A 21976-nucleotide genomic window follows, 5' to 3' on the forward strand; every position below is an offset into this window, starting at 1 on the left:
TGGCAACCGTGGCCCCTGCAACTCATCGCCAAGAATGCGGACGAATTGGAAATACCAGACAACGAGCTACCAGAAATGTGATCTGGAGTGGCGTTGACAATGACTGTTCCTTTCGAACGTTTCGCGATTTTTGAAAAGTTGAGCAGTATTACAAAAATGATTAAGAGTATGGCCTACTTGGTGCGTTTTGTTAGGCGCATCAAGTCACGCAAAACGGAGTTAGTAAAGGGTCGACTCACAGCAATAGAGATGCGTACAGCGACGTACGTAATTGTGCGGATGGTTCAACTCGAAGCTTTCCAGTCAGTAATCCTCACGCTGATGGACGGTGCAAACAAAAACCATCGACTAAATGGACTTAAGGCGTTTTTAGATCCCGACGATGGCATCTTACGAGTAAGGGGCACAATCAAGCGAGCTTTCATACCGTACGATAGTCGTCACCAGATGCTGCTGCCAGCTAAGCATCCTGTCACCGAAGCACTTGTTCTCGAACTACACAACGACAATTTACACATCGGGCAAAAAGGCCTGCGCGCAGTTGTACGTCAACGGTACTGGCCACTGAACGTGAAGACTACCATCCGAAAGGTAATACGAACATGTATCGTGTGCTTCGAGGCAAACCCATTGAAGACGACGCAGATGATGGGTGACTTGCCGTCGTATCGTGTCCAGCCAGTACCTGTCTTTGCGAATACCGGTGTGGATTACGCCGGTCCCTTCTTGATAAAGTCATCAACAACTCGCAAGCCACAAATCACGAAGGCATATGTGTGCTTGTTCGTATGCTTGCAAACTCGAGCCGTACACTTGGAATTAGTCTCGGATTTGACGACGGATGCCTTCGGATGCTTGCACCAACCGTCGAGGATACCCGAAAATAATACGCTCTGTCAATCCAACCAACTTTATCGGAGCCAAAACGGAGTTGCACGAGCTTTGGCGTATGTTCCAAAACGGGTGCGCCACGATGAAGATCACCAATTATTGCGCCGACAAGGGTATTAACTTGTCGTTCATACCACCTCGAAGTCCGCACTTTGGCGGTATATGGGAGGCTGGTGTGAAGCAGCACCACCACCTGAAACGGATTGTAGGTGAAAAAAAACTAGTTTACGAGGTTACACGACAATGACACAGATGGAAGCGGTATTAAACTCTCGACCCTTAGTACCGAGCTCGGCTGATCCATCCGAATACACCGCAATCACCCCAGCACATTTCCTGATAGGGAGGGAAATGCAAGCTATTCCTGAACCCGACTACTCTATCCTGAAGGAAAACCGTCTTTCACGATGGCAGTTAGTGCAGTCTGTGTTGCAACACTTGAATGTGAAGAAGAATTAATAAGGGGACTCAAGACGCAATAGGTAGAAGAAGTTTACATCTTCAAAAGGAAAAACTCGAAGGGAGAGCTAGTAAACACCAGAACGGCCCTAATCACGGCCCTAATAAGTGGAACAATACATCCCCATGCCTATGCGTTGCATGAACTGTATGCGTTTTGGCCATACCAAAAAAAAATTATATAAACAATAGAATAATATAAACAATGAAAATGAAGAAGAAACACAAATAACAGAAAGACAAAGAAGCGAGTCAATAGACTTTAGCGACACAGAAATTTACCTACAAGAATCAGAATCTTTTGGGTATATAAAAGAGATAAGAAATAAAAAAAAACTAACACCAAATGAAAACAGGCTTAACACACCTAAATACCTAAATGCGTAGAGAAACTTTAAATATAATACAGGCAAACATACAAAGTCTTAGCAAAAACAAAGAAGAACTGAAACACATTACACAGGGAAAAGAAATACATGCTGTATGCCTACAAGAAACATGAACGAAGGTCGACAAAAACATTAAAATACCAGGATACAACATGTCCAAAATATACAGAACAGACGGATACGGAGGGACATGTATACTTATTAAAAAAAGAATCAAATTCCAAGAAATGAAAATCACAGACCAAACAGAAACCATTCAAACAACAGCCATAAAACTACACGAGACAAACATAATAATAGCGTCCATTTACATAGCCCCATAGCCCACATAGACAGTATTACAGAAATACGAAATACTCTAACACAAATAGTCTATAACACAAGGAACCATAAAAAAGCGATTATTGCTGGGGACTTTAATGCACACCACACCTTTTGGGGGGACGACAAAACAGATATAAAAGGAGAAACAATAGTAGATGCATTCAATAACTCCAACTATATATAATATAATAATATTAATACATACACATACTCCATAATAATACATACACTTACATTCCCACTGACAAAAATAAGAGACAAACAGCGATAGACCTAACGATAGTCACAAAGGACATACCAAAACACAAACAAAATAATTCAAAATACCCACATGGGCTCTAGTAATCATAAAGTTATTGAAATAACGATAACAACACAAAGAAAAAACATCCCCACCGTGGTAATCAACAACAAAAAAGTAATAGAACAAATACAACAAATAGAACACTCACACATACACACCATACCACACTCTATGCAAAAAATACAACAAATCATCTGAGAAAACAAACATAAAATGAAACACACATCCAAAAGCTGGTGGAATAATTAACTACAAACGGCACTAAACGATAGGAACACTGCAAGAGAAAATTTCGACAGAAACAGAACAATAGAAAAAGCTATCGAATTCAGAAAAAGAGCAGCGATACTCACGAGAAAAATAAAAAAAAAACACAAAGAAGAAGAATTCCATAAAACACTAGAAATCATCAACTCCCAAACAAACACTAAACAATTATGGAATCTAATTGGGAAAATCAATAACACTAGAACAACAAACAAAGAAATCAATATAATTCAAAACGAGGAACAGAAAGCCCAAGAATTCCTTAAGGCCAACTTCATTCAAAACAAAAACTCTAAATACCAATTACAAATAAACCCAAACAGACAAATAGACACATCACTCATAGACAGGGACCTTTGGAATGAAATCATAAAGAAAAAGAAAACCACGGCACCGGGAATAGACAAAATTAAATACCAAATACTACGCAACCTAAATGAACAAACCGTAGAAAACATAGTGATAGATGCCAACAAAATGTGGACCAACGGAAAAATTCACAAAAAACTAAGGAAATTTAAAATCTTAGCAATACCAAAATCAAACAAAGATCAAGACAACATCCACAATCATAGACCAATAGTACTGATACCAACCCCAATCAAAGTACTGAACTCTGCAATACTCAAACTAAACAAACACATAGAAGCCCACAACACACTGCCTGATAACTCTTACGGTTTCAGAAAAAACAAAACGGTAAACCAATGCATAAACCTACTAACAAACCAGATATATAAAAACAAACAAAAAAACAAAATAAGTGGGGTGATCACCCTCATCATCTAGACTACATACAATAACATACAATACAATACAAAGCATACAATAGCGTTAAAACAAGAACACTAATAGGAAAAATGATTGAATCAAAGAGACCCACGCAAATAACCATGTGGGTAAGACCCTTCCTAAAAAACAGAACGATTGAAGTCAAAAGTAAAAAAATAATCAGGATGCTAGTCACAGACGGATTACCCCAAGGGGACGTTATGTCCCTCACTTTTTTTAACATCTACACCAAAGACATACATAAAAAAATAGAAAACAAAAATATCAAGAAGACAGGAAAGAACTCAACACAATCATTAACCAAGCACTTAGAAAAACAACAAGTTGTACAAAACCACCTCTATTTACTCACTGCACGCCATAGCAGCCGAAATATCCTAAGAAATTAGAGGGAAATTCATAGCCCGGAAAGAGCTAGCAAAAAACTTTGCACACTCCAAGTACCTCAGGAAACAATTAGAAGAAAATCAAAAACCAACAAGAAAGAAGAAAAAACCATACCAAGAACAATTGTACCAAAAAGACATAAAAATACTACAACATCTATGTAGCAACAAACCAACAAACCAATCGACACACCACTGGCAGAAGAAATAGGATAAAAAAATAACATAAACAAAGAAACGATCAGACAAATAGCAACAACAAAGATAGAAACAAGAAATAATTTAGGCCCAAACATATACCCAAATACGAAAGAATTTAGACCGAAACATATAATGCCCAATATACGACACCAAAGACAGAATAACAAAACAAGTACTAAAAACGAAATGGAAGGAAAAAACAGGAGACACAATTAGGAAACTAACAAAGTTCATAACAGAAAAAAACATAGAAACATAGGATACAACCAAAAAGGAAAAAAAATAGTAGAAGGTAATAACCCCTTTCACCTTTTCCACACGGGGAAAAAGCATAAAAAGGGGTTGCCTAACTCCAGAATAAAAAATACAAAAGAATACAAAAAAAAGAAAAAAGAAAACAAGAAAAAAAATGCAAAGGAAAAAAAACAAACAAACATTAACAAGAAAGCTAGGCAGAGACCTCTACTACATGTCTTTTGCACAGCAAAATACATGAAAGCTGAAAGAAAAAGCCAAAGCATAGATTTAGAAGAACAACAAATGAAAAGAAAACAACAACAGAAAAAAAGACCAGCAGAACAAACAAAAGACGGAAAAGGAAATGATAGACAGGAAGAAAAAAGAAACCAAATAACCAACGGTTAACTTAAACCAAAAAAAGAGAGAAATAGACTGACAGGTCTACTCTACAGAGACAGTCAAACTCTGATTGTGATCCAACCTGGCATCATAGGAGGAAAACACTGTCGCCAGAAGAAGAAGAAGAAGAAGAAGAATTCATTTCAAACTATATATAAAACTGATAGTCATTCATTTGACTGAAGATCATTTTATCTTTTATCAGTTGATTTCGTAAAAAAATGATTTACATTTCTCGCACACGGGAAATAATAATTATTATTAATAATAATTAATAATTCATAATCTCGTTAAGACTAGCTAGCAAAATTGTTTATTTTGACATTTGTCGAGCTTTTGGGTTAGCTATTTCCATTTGGAAACCAATCTAATCCTTCTTTCCTAGGCTTATCTTCGCTTGTCATTTGTATGGCGAGTTGTAAGCGGATAAGCCTGGAAGCGTCAAACACATACACAAAAACTGGCTTAAACTATGATTCCGGTCAATAATGGCAATGCTCACAATGGTAGCTAAAATTTTAAATTGTTGAAAAATCATCGGTATTCCAATAAAACATGATTGCAAAATTAGGATAAATCTACTTAAGGCCATTGCAGATAGAATTTCCGACCATAAAGGAAAAAAAATGCTGTAAAAAGACCTAAACTCGTGGACTCCGAGGAATAAAATGACAATGTTAGCCCGTCCTGCTATCTTTTGTATACTGGGTTGTTTGGTCAAACAGAATATTGTTTAGTGTTTAGATTAAGTTCCCGTAGAGGAACCAGATATCTCGATATTCACGTACTTGTATTACGCGGATGCATTAGAACTCACGAATAAAGTAAAACAACTTAAAAATGTCATATTATGTTTTATTTTGCGAATTTACTTGATGAGAAATACAATAAATGCGGTAATTGTTTACATGTTATTTAATTTAATGCAATTTAACAGCACACTGCGGGAACCAAGCGTACTGTATACGAAGTGGCTTCCTAGCAACGATTGCCAATATTAAACTGGCAAGAATTGCATGAAAAACTGTAGTATGGCTTTGAAACAGATCGGCAGCGTTTTTGTGTATACTTTGTTTAGCATCATCACAACACGTCATGAGAATGACACCGGACGACCCAGTACGCAAAGTCCTTTTAAGTCGTTCACATGGACAAAGGTGGCGTGCTAGGCCCATATTGAGATGGAGTGATGTCCGCCAAAAAGGCGGTGCATCGATATTACATTATTACATACATTGCATCGATATTAGATTAGGTTTACAAAAGTTATAAACCTCCAAACTTTATGGCTAGCCAGGAATAGGTGTATTGAAAAAAATATTCCAAAACCAGTGATTAACACGTTGACTGCCAAGCCTTTTTGAGCGAAATTCTCCGTCAGACCACGGTAATCGCTAAAGAGCGGGCGCCGCTTACTTACATCTGGCGATAGATAGGAAGCGCCCTGCCAAGCTTATTGAATCACGGAAGCCACTTATTATCTATCACCAGACCCTGTAGGCTGGTATCATTGCTCAGTCGAAATAATCATTTTTTTTTTTTTTGGTTGGTCGTACGACAGTTTCTGTCGTATGACGTTCTCTGTCGAATGTCATACAAAATTGTACGATCAAATCGTATACGACTGAGCAATAACACCAACCATTCTCGTTTTTTTACAGACACATATCCATGTTATTATATTGTTCTTATATCGTTCTTATACTACTAAATCGTCATGCTTTCTCGCTTCGATAAGGTTAACTGTAAGTTAAGCAGAGCGAAAAAGCATAACAATTTTGCAATTCGGGTGCAGCAGCAGCAACAGAAAAAACCTGGCGTGATTTATTTTCGAGAGCCATCCGTATTGGTATGTTAATAATATTAGTGCCTATTAGAGATGAGAATAATCACTCTTTTCAATGATTTGAATCGGAGTCAAAGAGTGCGTTTAAAGATTTGAAACCTTTACTCACTCTATTGAGATTCATTAAAAAATATTACACTGCATTTATGTTTTTACCACTCTTTTGCGTATACACTCACTCTCACTCTCTGTGCCGACTAGAAACACACTCAGGAGTGAGTAAAACTGTTTTATCACTCTTTGGATTATAATCACTCTGTACGAGTGAGTAAAAGAGTATTATCACTCTTTGGATTATAATCACTCTGTAAGAGTGAGTAAAAGAGTATTATCACTCTTTTGGGATTGTAAGCACCGAGGATGAGTGAGAAAACGTCCAGTAAACGTAGGAAGGGTATCCCCTGGCGGGCGTTGAATAAAATTCAAAGAGAGTGATAAAACACGTTTTCTCACTCATCCTCGGTGCTTACAATCCCAAAAGAGTGATAATACTCTTTTACTCACTCTTACAGAGTGTTTATAATCCAAAGAGTGATAATACTCTTTTACTCACTCCTGAGTGAGTTTCTAGTCGGCACAGAGAGTGAGAGTGAGTATAAACGCAAAAGAGTGGTTAAAGGAGTCATAAAAACTCTTCGTGCTGATTTATATTCATTCACTCTCTCGAAGGTTTCAAATCACTCACTCACTCTTACTCAGCGTGCACATCTCTAGTGCCTATCGTATACGGAGAGAGAATCAATTTTGTTGTCACCCAAAAAGTGGGTGACATGGCTGTTCAAGATGTTACTATCACCCACTTTTGGGTGACATGACGTTCAACGTGTTATACAATTTCAAAAAAAAAAAAATAACACATACATTTCTTTGAAAAATACCACGAATTACATATATATTCCAAGTTTTGAGTAGCTACGGTTCGTAGAAAAAAGTTATAGGCAAATACGCCTGGGCTACAGGGGTAGCCGGTTGCAAGGAATAGGGTGGGTTAAGCGACATCTGGGATAAAACTTTGTCGACATCCAACTCCCCGGATTGCAATTCTATCGTCTTTATGTTTGGTACTGTATATTATATCGATTCTAAATAAATATAAATCATCATTTTGGACCAGTTCAAGATGGCAATTCCCAAATCACGGACAAATTTCCTATTCAAGTCGTGAGTACCGCTTGCTTCTGCTAGGATCGTGAAATAAGACTAAGTACTAGTGTTTTGCGGATCGGATCTGGTATTCGATCCTTCATCGGATCAATCCAGGATCCTCTTAATTAGAATCCCAAACAATCTTTTTGGATCCAAATTTATGATGTCGGTATTGAAATCCAAAACAAGTGTCCGGATTCGGATTTTTGAGGATCCTTGCAGCACAGAAACGACAGTTCTATGCGCACATTCCACAGTTCACAGTTCCATGCACACATGCCAGTTATTATGCACTAAACAAACCCTACCCAAAAAAGGAGATGTGCCTATTATCAGGGTTACCCGTGTTATCCGGCAACCGTCGAGTCCCGATGAGCAAAAATAATCAAAAAAAACCGGCGCTCCGTTGTAATCACAAAGAAGAAGAAGACACTCCATTTTGTCCAAATCGGATACGGAGTATCGATCCCAAGGCGGATTCGGATCGGTCGGATCGAATCCCTCGTGGGAATGATTTTTCTCAACACTACAAAGTTTAGATTTTTTCTAATTCGAGGTTCAACAAATCTTATACAGCTTCCAATAGCATAAACCAGAAACAAAACATATATTACCTAGTTTTGCTTGAAATTCTTTTTTGACGGTGTCTTGGGAGTTACTGATTGTGGTGTAGAATATCGCAGAGATTATATGCAGGAGAAATAGAGATACGTGGTAGTTAAAAATGAACTTACTTTTCGCAGCAGCTAACAAGTCTTTAATTTCCTTGATTATGCGTTTAATTTGCTGACTCGTTTTTTCCAATTCTTTCTCATGTTTGTTTAGATTTTCACGAAAATCTGGACTGTCTATCAAACAGTCGATGAATTCCAGGGGCTGTAACTTTACCATTTTTCTGGTAAACACATAAATACAAACACACACACACACACACGCGCGCGCACTTTACGATACACGTATGTCTCGAAGTGCTTTCGACGGAATGTGTCTCCAACTATGCTCCAGTGTTAAGCCATTTCGCCAACGAATGCTTTGTAATACATACTGTGGACACTGTGGATTTTTCTTCCCTATTGTTTTTCTTTTGATTTCAAACAACTTACAAACACCATCAATGGGCACTTTCAATCCCAATATATGAGTAACGAAGCTACACACCTTTGTGGAGCAGAAGAACTGCTTAACACGGCACGAACACTTCAAAACAAAAAAATTATTTCGGTTTTATCCACCTTCCCAACTCATGAACAGACACATTTGCCAAATGATTTATATTCTTGGTTCACAAAACTCGTTGAAATGTTTTATTGCACTTAAAACAATTGCACCCAGAAGCAAATGTAATCTGCGCGTCATCATTGGTGTATGAAGAAAAAATCATGGCAAGGTTAGACCCGTGGTGACATGTGATGAACTGTCAACAAAAACGCAAAAAGGAATAAGCGCAGTTTAGACGCTTCGATCATAAAAGAACCCACCCAGTGAGACAACGGGCTGGTAATTTAGCTATTCGAGCAGTTTGCTTCGTCGGGATATATATCATATGCTCGTGTGTTGTGGAGGCAGTAAGTTCCAGAACGCCTCAAATGAAACAGCATTTTTATGATATTCATGCATTTAAAATGGTTTCAAAACGTTCAAACATTTACTCTACTCGTGGTGCATGACCAGTGAAAGATTTTCCCTTAATTTACCGCGGTAAATAAAGGGAAAACCACCATGCCCCAAAAACCCAATGTAAACATGTCAAAACTCTTCGAAAGGGAAAATTAACGACTGCTAATTTTCCCTTAAATTACCCGGTAAATTAGGAGTGATCTAAGGGTAACTTAACGAAATTTGTCTCCTTGATTCCATTATGCATCTAATATGGGAAGATCCAAACCGTAACCAAAAAAATATTTGGCAAAAGATTTTTGGGTAAAAGATTTTTGTAGTCCCCCCCTATAGGGTTTGAAGCTACCCTGGACAAAAATTTGACATGACACTATGGGCTGAGCGTAGTCATGAAGGAAAACAAAATAAAAATTAAAGTGTTTTTATTTTTCGGTTCTCGTTGCAGTGGTGATTTTAAACGGTGATTTAAGTAAGATATAAGTTAAGAAAAAAATGTTATACATGTATTTTATTATTAATTTAAAGAATTACTACTTAAAGATTTTACTCCCGTGAAGCATGAAGTTTTTGTTAAAATTTATCGAAAGATGTAGTAAACATTTATGCAAGGGAATATTCCTAATAAATTTGGCAAAATTCAATAAAAATATGTTCCAGCAAAGTTTTTTTCATTAAAGATATTAAGTAAAATATTTAAAATATTGTTATGTTGTTCACTTTATAATAACCCTCCTGAAATCATTAATATACTAGAGGTTAATCGCTGATAGTTTTATGTTTTTTTTTTAATATTTCCTTAATTTTTCATAGTTTTCATAACCACAATTGTTTTTAACTATTACAGCCACGGAAACAAAAATTAAAACATACCTCATAAAATTTGAATCATGGAAATGGTTGGTCATGGAAAGGTAAAAATTCAAATTTTATGAGGTATGTTTTAATTTTTGTTTCTTTGGCTGTAATAGTTAAAAACAATGGTGGTTATGAAAAATTAAGGAAATATTAAAAAAAAACATAAAACTATCAGCGATTAACCTCTAGTACATTAATGATTTCAGGAGGGTTATCATAAAGTGAACAACATAACAATATTTTAAATATTTTACTTAATATCTATAATGAAAAAAACTTTGCTGGAACATATTTTTATTGAATTTTGCCAAATTTATTAGGAATATTCCCTTGCATAAATGTTTACCACTTCTTTCGATAAATTTTAAAAAAATATACATGCTTCACGGGAGTAAAATCTTTAAGTAGTAATTCTTTAAATTAATAATAAAATACATGTATAACATTTTTTTCTTAACTTACACCTTACTTCCCTTAAATCACAGTTTAAAGCTACCATTGCAACGAGAACCAAAAAATAAAAACACTTTCATTTTTATTTTATTTTCCTTCATGACTACGCTCAGCCCATAGTGTCATGTCAAATTTTTGTCCAGGGTAGCTTCAAACCCTATAGGGGGGGACTACAAAGATATTTTACCAAAAAGTATCGTATTTTTGTGGACAATTTAAAACTTTTGTGTGTGTGTGCGTAGTTTGGCTGTAAGGTGAACCACGTATCTTGGGAACTGCCTGTATTCGAAATGGTATCGCGAACGGATTTCACTTACCGATTTGCAAAATTATGTCAACATATCTAGTAATTTTGTCATCTTCCAAAAAATTTCAGGTTTCTTAAAACAACGACCGCAGTTGACTAATGCAAAAGTATTGTGTGTAGTAAAAGTGTGGTATAAAAAATTTTAACTGGAAAAACCTGCAGTCGTCCCTCGATTTTTTGGTCTGTAGGTCTGTCATTGACTTTTAGGCAGTGGTCTAACTTGGCTGTAGGCAACATAGTTCCGCAACATGCTGCTGGCGTGGCGGTGTTAACTTTTAATATTAGGAGTCAAATCTGGTGGGCTATAATAACTCACCTCTGAATTTGTGGTTTGGTATGATGATATTGACTGCACGTGTTTAACCAAAATTTGCAGGAATTACGTACAATTATTTAAATTAAACCAGATTTGACGCCTAATCTTAAAAGTTACCAGCAACTATCATGGACCACCCCGCCAGCAATATGTTGCGGAACTATGTTGCCTGGGGATTGTTAATTTTGATGCGTTGCGATACCTTTTCGTTCCTTTAATGTTCAGAACCAATCGTGCTGATTTAGCCTCGCACAGAACCAAACGAAGTTTATTTCGGCCAGAAAGGCTCGGACAATTTATTAGCTGGGTAGGAGTGATGCAAGGGTAATTTAACGAAATTTGTCTCACTGGGTTGCGTTCGCTCACTTTCGATACGTATATCGGGTACTACCTGTAGTTGTTTTGCTAGCGTTGTAGATGTAAACTTTTGTTTTCTTGGCTTGCCTGGAATGTAGGAATATTTTACATTATAACACGTGATATTTATTATTACTTTGGAGATTTCTTCAATCCCATGAATGCTTTATTTTAACAAAGCTACAGTACAAGTCGCACTTTGGATTCCGCAAAGTTCTACTACAAATGACAACTCTTTATGTAAACAACTGATGTCCACGATGTAACTTGTAACTTAGATCAGTTTGGAACATTAATATAATTGCATTCGAGTGTAGAGTTGGAAAATATCTGTATTGAACGTTTAAATATATTAAACAAATCAAATTTAATCAAATCAAAGGTCAATCATCACACAATCGAAAATAAAACTACCACGTCTTCGGTCGATTATTTATGGAGGGTTATAGTTGATCAGCGTAAATAATTTTCTTGTTTTGTAATGACAATGATGAACCGTCTAAGACGACTCCATCCACTGGCACGCGGAATATTGACTTATTCTGTGTTATGGCCTACGGCTAATCTGGTACAACAAAGCTTAGAAGGACGGCGATTCGGTAAGTCTAATAATAGCTTGCGCAATAATTACTGTAAATCAAAGACATACATTTTTATATTATAGGGTCGTTTGACTATGGTCAATGCGTACGATACGGGATCTACGGTGCACTGTACGTCGCACCGACTATCTACGGATGGGTTAAAATTTCTACTATTATGTGGCCTAATATGAATTTGAAAACAGCCTTCTTCAAAGCCATTGTCGAACAAGTTACATACGGTCCGTTTGCTGGCGTAAGTTTTTTGTATATTATGTCTCTGGCTGAAGGAGCGACACCTGAAGGTGCAATGCAAGAGTTAAAATCAAAGTTCCCTCAGACTTATAAGATTGGGTTGACCTTCTGGCCTTTTATTCAAACATTCAATTTTGCTTTTATTCCTGAACGAAACCGGGTACCATTTGTTGCTGCATGCAGCTTTATTTGGACAGTATTTTTAGCTTCAATTAAAAGAAAAGAAATTAGCATAACAAAGGACGCCTGATGTTTCACTGTATGATTATGCGATGAAATCGCAATTAATAAAATAACAATCACTACGGCCTGGCCGTTTTACATAAGTTAATATTAAAATTTATTATCAAGATTCCGAATTATTCGTTACAATCAGTGGATTAATTAATTTTCGATCAACAGGCGGGCTCTTATCACTAATTGAACTAAGTTATAAGGCTAGAAGAAACATAACAGAGATATCTCCTTTTAGCGATAAATATTAGCGTACACTGGAAAGGAGTTTTTTTTTTTCAGAGTACAATTTAACAGTGTCTGTAAGAAAAACTGAACTGAACTGTTTCCTGGCTATTATTGTACTCTTTTTTCCTCTCTTCCTACGCCAAGACTTTCTCCTGCCAAGTTTATTGCTGGGCAAAGGATATTTCGCAGAAGTCTTTGCCGATTTACAGCTAGTGTTGCGATAACACTTATAAGATAAAACAAAAAAAAATGAAATACTAAAAGAAAACAACCTCTTTTTTTGCAACAATAGCACACACCGGAAAAATAAATTATACCATGATACAATCATTTCGAGATTTCGCACTAAGTTTAAAATAGTCCTTAAAAACACGTTACATATTTTGTGTTTATTTATTTATGTATTTCGACATACGTTACATTTTATTATTGTCCAAATTGATTTTAGTACAAGTTTACTCACAATGTCGAAATAAACGAAGAAATATCTATCAAATAGTTAATCCTTTAATTCAAAGAATAAACGATGATATGAAGGGAATTCGATTTACGTGAAAATTAAAATTTCTCCAGCACCCATTATTCAAGTAACTTTAAGAGTTTCTTGTTGAGTGTGTTTCATACACTTTCCTTTGTTCATATCAGAAAAAAACATTGACACAAACTCTTAACACTCATCACTATTTTTATTACCAAACGTATTCTATTCTATTCCTTTATTACAATATAGTTTTAAACAGCCACTTCAATTATGCGCAAATAATGTTCAATGGTTTGCATTTCCTAAGAAAAGAAATAAATAAGAGAGTATTAGGTATAGACATATGTACCATTATTTTCGAACACTAATACTGACCATATTGTGTGTTGATGAAGTCTCCAGCTCATAGGATAGATATTCCAACAACGATAAAGGAAAAATAGTATTCTGATTGAACTTTCCACTACTGAAAAATTTAGTTTTGAACAACTCTATTGTATATTCATATGCTTCATCTAAACGACCGTGGCGCAAATAGGCACGGATAAATTGTGTGGGTATATTTTCGAAGCACCATTTCTTCAACCATGTAGGAATATACGCACATCTCGACAGAATACGGTTAAATACCGCCAAATAGGCACTACTAATAAGATCCTCGTTTTCTTGCTCTATTGTATGGCGCAAATAATTCCATGCAGTGGAAGTGTTGTCGGGCACAACAACTAGATCTGATATGCAATTGTCGTTCAACCAAGGTAATCCGATGTTTGTAGTGTTATCAATGTTTGAACCAGCCGCGTTGGAAGCGAAAGATGCTGTGATACAGGAGCTCGTTATGTGTTCATAAATTGTGGGGACCATGGAACGCATGCAATAACGGGCTAAGTTAAATGCGGAACGATACAGTTTTCGTTTCATCAGCAAGGAAATTAGATTCGTCGCATCAAGAGATGTAACCAGTTTAAATTCATCGTTACACATGGATATTTGAAGCGCACAGTGTGTAGCTATCAATTGTTCTTCGAGCCTTTTTTTGTCAACGATATCAATTATGTCCTCTTTTATTGCAGTTGGTGCCTGAAAAAGAATCAAACAGACAATCTTTTGTTTATCAACTGTATCCAAGTACTAACAAAGGCAAAATGTACCTCAACTTGTTCTAAGATAGGATGTACAATCCACGCGTATGAATCTTTGATGACGGAGAGTGAATTCAAACATTTTAAAAGACAACAATAATACCTATTCAAATGATTCAGACTTTTGCATTCAAAATAATTTCGCATTCCTTCCTCATAAGTTATAGTCGCAGCTGAAATATAAAGGAAAAGATCACATTAATTACAATTAAATATAAAGGAAAAGGTACAGGTAGTTGTACCAAGATGTACAATAGATAACAGTATACCTTTACGTAAGTTCATTTTGTTCACGTGAAATGAATACAGAAAGTTGTATTGCAAGCAATCGGCAATATCCGCGGATCGGGCGCTCATACCCACAATGTTAGTGAACTCTTCTTCTAATCCGTAGTACGGCAAATCTAAAAGAATGTCTAATCTGTGCAGAGAGAACAGTAAACATATCAATTGCCTCAAACAATCTTTTTTGCGCGCAGGTTCTTGATTTTTTATGAGTGCATTGTACGCCTCTTCGTAATGGCCTAACTCAATATGGCAACTGAATTCGATGCTCTGAAACATGGTCTGAAACAGGGAGAAGAAACATGCATGAACATATTGAATATATATTAGAATATTGATATCAATAGAAGTTCAAACCTGTTGTATTGAATCAATCGTGTTATCAATTCCAGAGTGTACTAGTTTCAAAACACCGTCGTAGACTCCTTCTTTTTGAAATATACGAATCAGCTTAAGATAAAATGCGGTGAGCGCTGCACAATGCGATGTGCTGGGTTTATTTTCATCTTGACACCAGAACTTTTTTAAAATACGCTCATTTTGAATTCCTTTCAAAGACAACGGAAAGAGATCCAGCGCTTTGGAAGTATCCCCTAATGTTAGGCATGATTTAGCTTTAATGAAGTTTCCTGTTAAAAGATGAGATACTGGTTTGAATCATCGCAATATTATCAAACATAACAAAACTTGTTATACTTACTGGAACAGCTATTCCACTCACACCAATTGTTCAACAAGCGAACATATTCATCAATATGTACATGCAAATTATTTTGCGAAAGCCATTCTCCAAACAAAAAATCATCACTCGAGGGACAACTAGGGGGAAAAAATTGATACAGACATCTTAAAACGTCACTGTATAAAATGGATTACAATTGTTTAGAATCTTACATGAAAGCAATTATAGTATTAGCTTTTCGTGTTAAGGACATTGATGCGAGAGTATTCTGTGCTCGAGACAATGGTAGATTTTCGCGCGTAAATGATATTTCCTCGTTCATCTGAGAAATGGCATACGCTTGCAACAAAGTCAAAGACGTGCGAATGTTTAACGGAAGCGTAATAGCTATTTTGTTGCTGTAATAAAGAATGCAAATTAACTTATTGTAACGAGTGTTTACATTGATCATACTCACTACTTTGACCAATCGATGTCCAGGCGAGTTTGGGCTATCCAGTTCATAACCTGATAAAGCCGTAGTGCATTTTCAGTATCCGGACCAATGGTGGACTGTATTGCATCGATGATGTAGTAGTGAAAAGTACAGTGACGTTGAATCATGTGTTGCAACAGCAAAAGGTTGCGAAGTAGCAAATAACGCAGCAGTATCGTTTGTTTCGTAGTTGTTAATGCTATTTCACTCGTTAGTTCGTAATTGTTGTAAATACCGAGCCCGGTCGATTGTTCCTGGCAGGCAGACAAGTAGCTATCCTTATTCACAGGTTTTACGTACTCAAGCAATTTTTCGATAGCTTTGGGCAGGTTGGAAACACGTTGCAAAAATGCGGGCAACAAATTCTTTGTAAAAAAAAAAAACATGAGAACAGTATTAATCATGGGTTTTTTAAACAGAGCAGAAACACATGAAGTACTTACATGAACGAGTAGTTGATTTTGAGTGGCTTCAATTAACGAAACATAATTTTCGTTTGATTGGCTCTCTCTCCGTTGATGAATGAAACTATCAAGTTTTAGTTTCTGTTCCGCTGTAAGTGTTCGTTCTATTTCGGCCAAAAATGTAACAAGTACCATCATTTCCCGATTTTCTTTTAAAACATTTTCGATAGGTGAACCGGTGGAAAAATGGCTGTTACATAATGGAGAGAAAAATGCAACTTCTAAATCGTCACAAGCGCGGAAGAAACTGACATATGTTTTTCTTATAATGCCAGCGGTATAAAACAATTTTTCTTCATGCACTTCTTCGCAAATAAATAACCCAATAGGTCGTGATGATTCAAAGCGATACTGGACGCAATAAAGATAAAATTTTTCCCACAGCCCATTCGATATTTCTTGTATTTGGTCATTATCCAATGGGCCATTCTGTCGCATAGTTGCACACTCTTGTTGTAACTGGCTTTCAATACAAGTAAGGGCATATCTTTTCAATCGTAGCATATTATAATTTATAGCAGTGGAGCTCGCTGTTATACTTGCAGTATTGCGATTAAACATCTAGAATAAATGTACAAAATGAAAGAAAAATTAAAAAAAAAACAATAAGTGAAATGGCACTAAGATTTAGAAGCTTACCGTGAGTGATTTTCTGATAACTTTGTCAGGAAAACTTCCAGACTGAAAAATACGGCTGCAATAAACATCCTTCAGATCCACGCCAACCGCAACTGCAGAATGTTCTTTATCACTGATGTTTTCCAAAATTATTGGCGACCACACGTTATGCACTATTTCTCCTGCATCTTGCATGTTCAACTCATAAAACAATGCTTGTGTTTCACCCTCGGCATTGCACCATAAGGTCCATAAACGTTCATCGCAAAGCTTGAAATCAATAAGATCGTAGTTTGGGGCAAGAAAAGTACAATTTTTTTTTAGTTCTACTGATGAGATGGTTCCAGTAAGGGAATCCATCGACAATTCCGGGCGTATTATAACAAACTCAGAAAACGTCTGAAATGAAAAGTAAAGTGCCACCAACGACCTTGAACTCCGTAAGATGCAGGAATGAACTGAAAAATACAATTTTTAATAGCTATAAACATAAAAACAAGATGGAAAACGTTACGTTACTTACATTCTGTTTCACTGCCCTGAGTGTATTTGGATAGATATTCCGATGCTAGACATCGACCACCAAGTAACCAAACGCGCAAAGCACCATTTCGGTGCAACGTATACAATAACGATTGATGCTCTGCTAGAGTCTGTGTGTCGAAAGACATTGCCACCACCTGGCTAGTGTAGGATTTTCTTCGCCACGATTCAGTAATTGAATGGATCAGTTTCGAAAACGTTAGTGGGTTGTGTTCTAATTCTGAGCATTGTACCTTCATTCTATCCCCTTCCATTCGTAGCACCAGCAGATGTAAAGAATTTGTGCATGCAATAGCTATTGTAGAATCCAAATTATTGCTGGAATTAGCAATGGTTGCAGCCACTGGAACCGCTTGACCTAATGCAGAAAAATATGGTAAATAAATACACCTAAACTTACAGAAGCCTCTGGTTGACCACTTCTGTGGTAGAAATAAATGAACATAGTATTGGAACATCATTTTGATTTAATTTCAACGCGCGATGCATTTAAAAGCATCATAAAAATATTCAATCCATGTAATCGTTGCACAGCGTTTAGGACTGCATGAACAAGGTTATAAGTTATTCGAAATTAAATACTCACCTATGTCGTTTATGAAGGTGTAACAGTGAAAAGGATCCGTTACAATATGTTCGTTTATCTGAAGAAGGATTGAATCTTGCTCAGTATATAATTGATGATCCATGAATGAGGGCATCTCAAATGATACGCGGTGGATAGATGTAGTGGTTACAAAGATTAAAAGTAATGGCGAATTCGATGATTTGTAACATTCTACCGCGAGTATAGGACTTCCTTCAAACGTTATTTGCAGTTCAAAACAAACTTGGTTTCTATCCAAGCATGTTTCGGTTAAAAAAATTGATTCTCTGAACGTTCGCCTGCAATTAAAGATATATTGTTAATATATACGTTTAAAAAATGTTACTGTCAAAAAACTGTCAAAACAAAACACAACAACAAAAATAAATGTTTTTCTTTGTGGCATTTCCACCTCTGCAGTTGTATCCTGTTTCTAAATTTCTTTAATGGTCTGTCAGATTCGTGTAAAGGAAAACGATCCGGATGGTATTGGGTGGTATAGATATGGGTGATATCGTTCTGTTATGGGGAAAGCCGGTTCCACTAATAATGCTCCATCGGGCACCACCCCCTTCAAATTAAAACCTAAGTTTCTAGATTTGACTAGTTAACTGGATTGAGCTTTATGTGGTAATTATAATTTGTTTTTTAATACGGACAGACTTTTTCGTTTCATCCATTCAGGACTTCGTGCACCATTGTTTAACAATAATAAACAGTATTATTCATTACATTACTGTGTTATACAAGGATATAAGTTGAAGATTGCATTCCATTGCGAACTAATACGACGTTCAGCATTCGCTTCGGAGCACCTGTTCATTCAGATCAGAGAAATTAAACTAACCTTGGCCAAGTTATCATGCCGTGCTAAACCTACTTTACTGTATGATCTTTTTGAACAATACATATGCATAATAAATTGCATTATATTATAGAACATTTTGATCCCTAGCTTCCGTAAGGAACAGACTGAACAAGCTATAAATGAAGTAGCTTCAGATGTTTATTTTTGGCAACATCGAACAGTCAATCAAATAATCATATACTTGGTAGGCACGGGTTAGCCTAGATCCGACATGAAGACATACAGAAAATTGCGATTCTTGTAAAAATGAACCACACCAGCCTGAGTTTAACATCACCGGTCTATACGAGGACGCCAAGAGGGTATTAGCATTGGACACTACATTGTTTGATTGACCAAGGCGATTCCAGGGTTTGTCGAGCTTTTTTCAGACTAACCTCGGTACAACAATAACTAATGGTAATTGTTGATTGTTGATTATGATGAAACATTAAAGCCACTTACCAATAAATGAAACGTTTTAACATAGAAATTCCCTTGATAAAATGATTGATTCTGAATCCACCAGCAATTTCAGATGTTTTGGAATCCACCAACATCGCGTGATAACCACCTGCTAATATTAAATAAAATAATCAAACTTGTTCTCAAATGCATATTAGCAACCACCAGTGAAATAATTACCTGATGATATACGGATGGCTTTCGATTTGTTCCCACCAACACTCTGCTGCAACAGGGGAACCTCTCGAAACATTTCAGCCATGTTTTCTAAAATTTCCGTGTAATTAACGTACCGGAACAATTGCTTTTGACAGTGTATCGATCGAACAATTGCACAGCGTAATGAAATTATATCTTATTTCTGAAATCAACAACGGCACAAATTTAGGATTTGTCTTAGCAAAGCGCGGATTATGCCGGCTACTGTAGCACTGACAAATTTAACATGCGGAAAAGACGCGGTATGACGTGCATGAAACAAAGGTTCGTTCATCATGTACCCTCTTGGCAAGCGAGCTGCCAAATCGTATGAAAACCGTTGGTGCTTCTTCTCGGTTCCTTCTAGGCTCCTTGGTCAATGACGTCACTTCCAAAAGAAGTCCAAATCGAAACGAGGGGCGTGGCTTGTATGTGCGTGTGCGCGCGTGTTTGTTACATATGGTTACGGGTATTTAATTTAATTTTATTTGTTTATTTTTTTCGGGTACCGCAATAATTATAGTAACAAATACATGATTTATTCACCATTTATTAATAACTTTGCCCATTCACATTAATTATCATTTCGTTTTAAAGCACAAAAAGCACTGTTTACACGGTGACGATGGTCTTCAGAGTTGTGTTCACGGTGTATCCGATGATGGCGCCGCGGCGTTCTGCTCCGGATTTTCACGAAAAGGATGTAAAACTGGAAAAATACATTGCAATTAGCAGGGAGTTGATCTAACTTTGATGTTTTATTCAAATATACTTACTTTGGTAAAAGATTTTTGGAGTCCCCACACCCCCCCCCCCCCTCCTTATTATGAAAAATTAAGGACATTTAAAAAAATATATAAAATTATCAGCGATTAACTTCTAGTATATTAATGATTTCAGGATGGTTATCATATAGTTAACAACACAACAATATGTTAAATATTACACTTAATAGCTTTAATGAAAAAAACTTTGATGAACAATCTTTTTATTAAATTTTGCTAAATTTATTAGGAATATTCCCTTACATAAATGTTTACCACATCTTTAGATGAATTATAATAAAAATTTCATGCTTCACGGGAGTACAATCTTTGAGCAGTAATGCTTTAAATTAATAATAAAATATATGAATAATTTTTTTTTTCTTAACTTACACCTTACTTTCCTTAAATAATCGTTTAAAACCACCATTGCAACGAGAACCAAAAAACAAAAACACTTTAATTTTTATTTTGTTTTCCTTCATGACTACGCTCAACCCATAGTATCATGTCAAATTTTTGTCCAGGGTAGCTTCAAACCCTATAGGGGGGGACTACAAAAATCTTTTGCCCTTACTTTTTGTAAGGATTAGTCCGATATTTACGCAATTTTCTCGCTGGCCATCGCACGTACATCCTTCGCCCCCGAAGGTAAACACAAACTACGATCCCATGTCCAAAACCCAAGACCCAGAAAAGGGAGACTCCAGTATGGTGTGAGTGAGACGTCATGAGAAATAGTACCACTTTGTCATAAGGGTAGCTTCTCTTTTGGCAATGACACTATTTCTCATGACATCGCACTCTGACACCATGCTGCTGTCCTCTTTTTCTAGGTCATGGTATGGCAGTAGTGATGAGAACTCCCATGAGGGATTTCTAACCGGATCCACCATGGGTTAGATCCTCCGAATCCGTTCCGAATCACTTTTTGGACAAAATGGAGTGTCTTCTTCTTTGTGATTATAGGCAGTCCCCGAGATACGCTATTATAGCGATCTGAATCCGCATATAAAAGGAACCGCGTATCTAAGGGACTATCTGTACAATGGAGCGCCGGTAATCCTTGCTCATCGGGACTCGACCGTTGCCGGATATCACAGGTTAGATTCAAAAGTTTTTTGGGATTCAAAAAAGTTCTTCCCTTTCTTTTCGCATTGGTTTTCGTACCATTCTTTGGTTACGTTTGTCATATTATTTTTAAGTCTTTGGAATATACTATGTATCTTTTTTTATTTCCTAGTACATGCAGTCCCCGAGATACGCGGTTCATCTTATACGCGGATTCGGAGATACGCGTTTTCTGGAAATTTGACAGCTGAGTTAGTTTATAGCACAAAATCTAAGCAAAAAGGTGTTAAATTGACCTGAAATAGCTTCCTTTGTCATATAAAACAATTGCTTTTATTTTAATGTATTCTATCAAAAATTAGCCTAGTTTATGTAGAATTCACCTATACTCAATTACATTTATTCTTGTTTTAGTTCCGCACTCTTCGACTGTTACGTTTATACTGCCAATGGGGTAGATCACGCTCTAAGCCAGTTTTTTGTATGCGTTTTAACGTTTCCAGGCTTA

At 36.4% G+C, this 21976-nt stretch overlaps 3 protein-coding genes across 3 annotated transcripts in view; 1 reads left to right on the forward strand and 2 right to left on the reverse strand.

Annotated features, from left to right (window-relative positions):
- Nucleotides 1–11708, reverse strand: part of LOC128718157 (rho GTPase-activating protein Graf) — a 111931-nt gene extending 100223 nt beyond the window's left edge. Inside the window, exons 1-3 of the mRNA XM_053811829.1 lie at nt 11686–11708; nt 11559–11636; nt 8379–8539 (exon numbers count right to left, since the gene is read on the reverse strand). Coding sequence (XP_053667804.1) covers nt 8379–8539; nt 11559–11636; nt 11686–11708 — 262 coding nt within the window. The remainder of the gene's footprint in view (nt 1–8378; nt 8540–11558; nt 11637–11685) is intronic.
- Nucleotides 11709–12030: 322 nt separating this feature from the next.
- LOC128709300 (mpv17-like protein) lies at nt 12031–12635 on the forward strand. Its single transcript, XM_053804287.1, has 2 exons — nt 12031–12148; nt 12214–12635. Exons 1-2 carry the CDS (start codon nt 12031–12033, stop codon nt 12633–12635), a joined length of 540 nt encoding a protein of 179 aa, XP_053660262.1.
- A 944-nt stretch (nt 12636–13579) lies between these two features.
- LOC128707930 (nuclear pore complex protein Nup160 homolog) lies at nt 13580–19697 on the reverse strand. The gene is made up of 14 exons (XM_053802887.1): nt 19616–19697; nt 19436–19547; nt 18124–18422; nt 17518–17895; nt 17016–17452; nt 16356–16937; nt 15895–16277; nt 15650–15835; nt 15456–15574; nt 15113–15384; nt 14740–15037; nt 14480–14643; nt 13704–14408; nt 13580–13630 (listed from the first exon to the last, which is right to left on the reverse strand). The coding sequence occupies exons 1-14, from the start codon at nt 19695–19697 to the stop codon at nt 13580–13582; spliced, it is 4068 nt and encodes a 1355-aa protein (XP_053658862.1).
- Nucleotides 19698–21976: the final 2279 nt, after the last annotated feature.

The sequence above is a fragment of the Anopheles marshallii genome, chromosome 2 (genome assembly GCF_943734725.1).
Source record: "Anopheles marshallii chromosome 2, idAnoMarsDA_429_01, whole genome shotgun sequence".
Taxonomy (NCBI): Eukaryota; Metazoa; Arthropoda; class Insecta; order Diptera; family Culicidae; genus Anopheles; species Anopheles marshallii.

Bases quoted from the DNA above. Each gene is read 5' to 3' on its own strand.
- LOC128709300 (XM_053804287.1), top strand. From the start codon at position 12,031: ATGACAATGATGAACCGTCTAAGACGACTCCATCCACTGGCACGCGGA. The intron at 12,149-12,213 runs GTAAGTCTAATA...TTTATATTATAG, and splicing joins CTTAGAAGGACGGCGATTCG to GGTCGTTTGACTATGGTCAA.
- LOC128707930 (XM_053802887.1), bottom strand. From the start codon at position 19,697: ATGGCTGAAATGTTTCGAGAGGTTCCCCTGTTGCAGCAGAGTGTTGGT. The intron at 17,896-18,123 runs GTGAGTATTTAA...TTTCTGCATTAG, and splicing joins CACCTTCATAAACGACATAG to GTCAAGCGGTTCCAGTGGCT. The intron at 16,278-16,355 runs GTAAGTACTTCA...TTTTTTACAAAG, and splicing joins AAAATCAACTACTCGTTCAT to AATTTGTTGCCCGCATTTTT.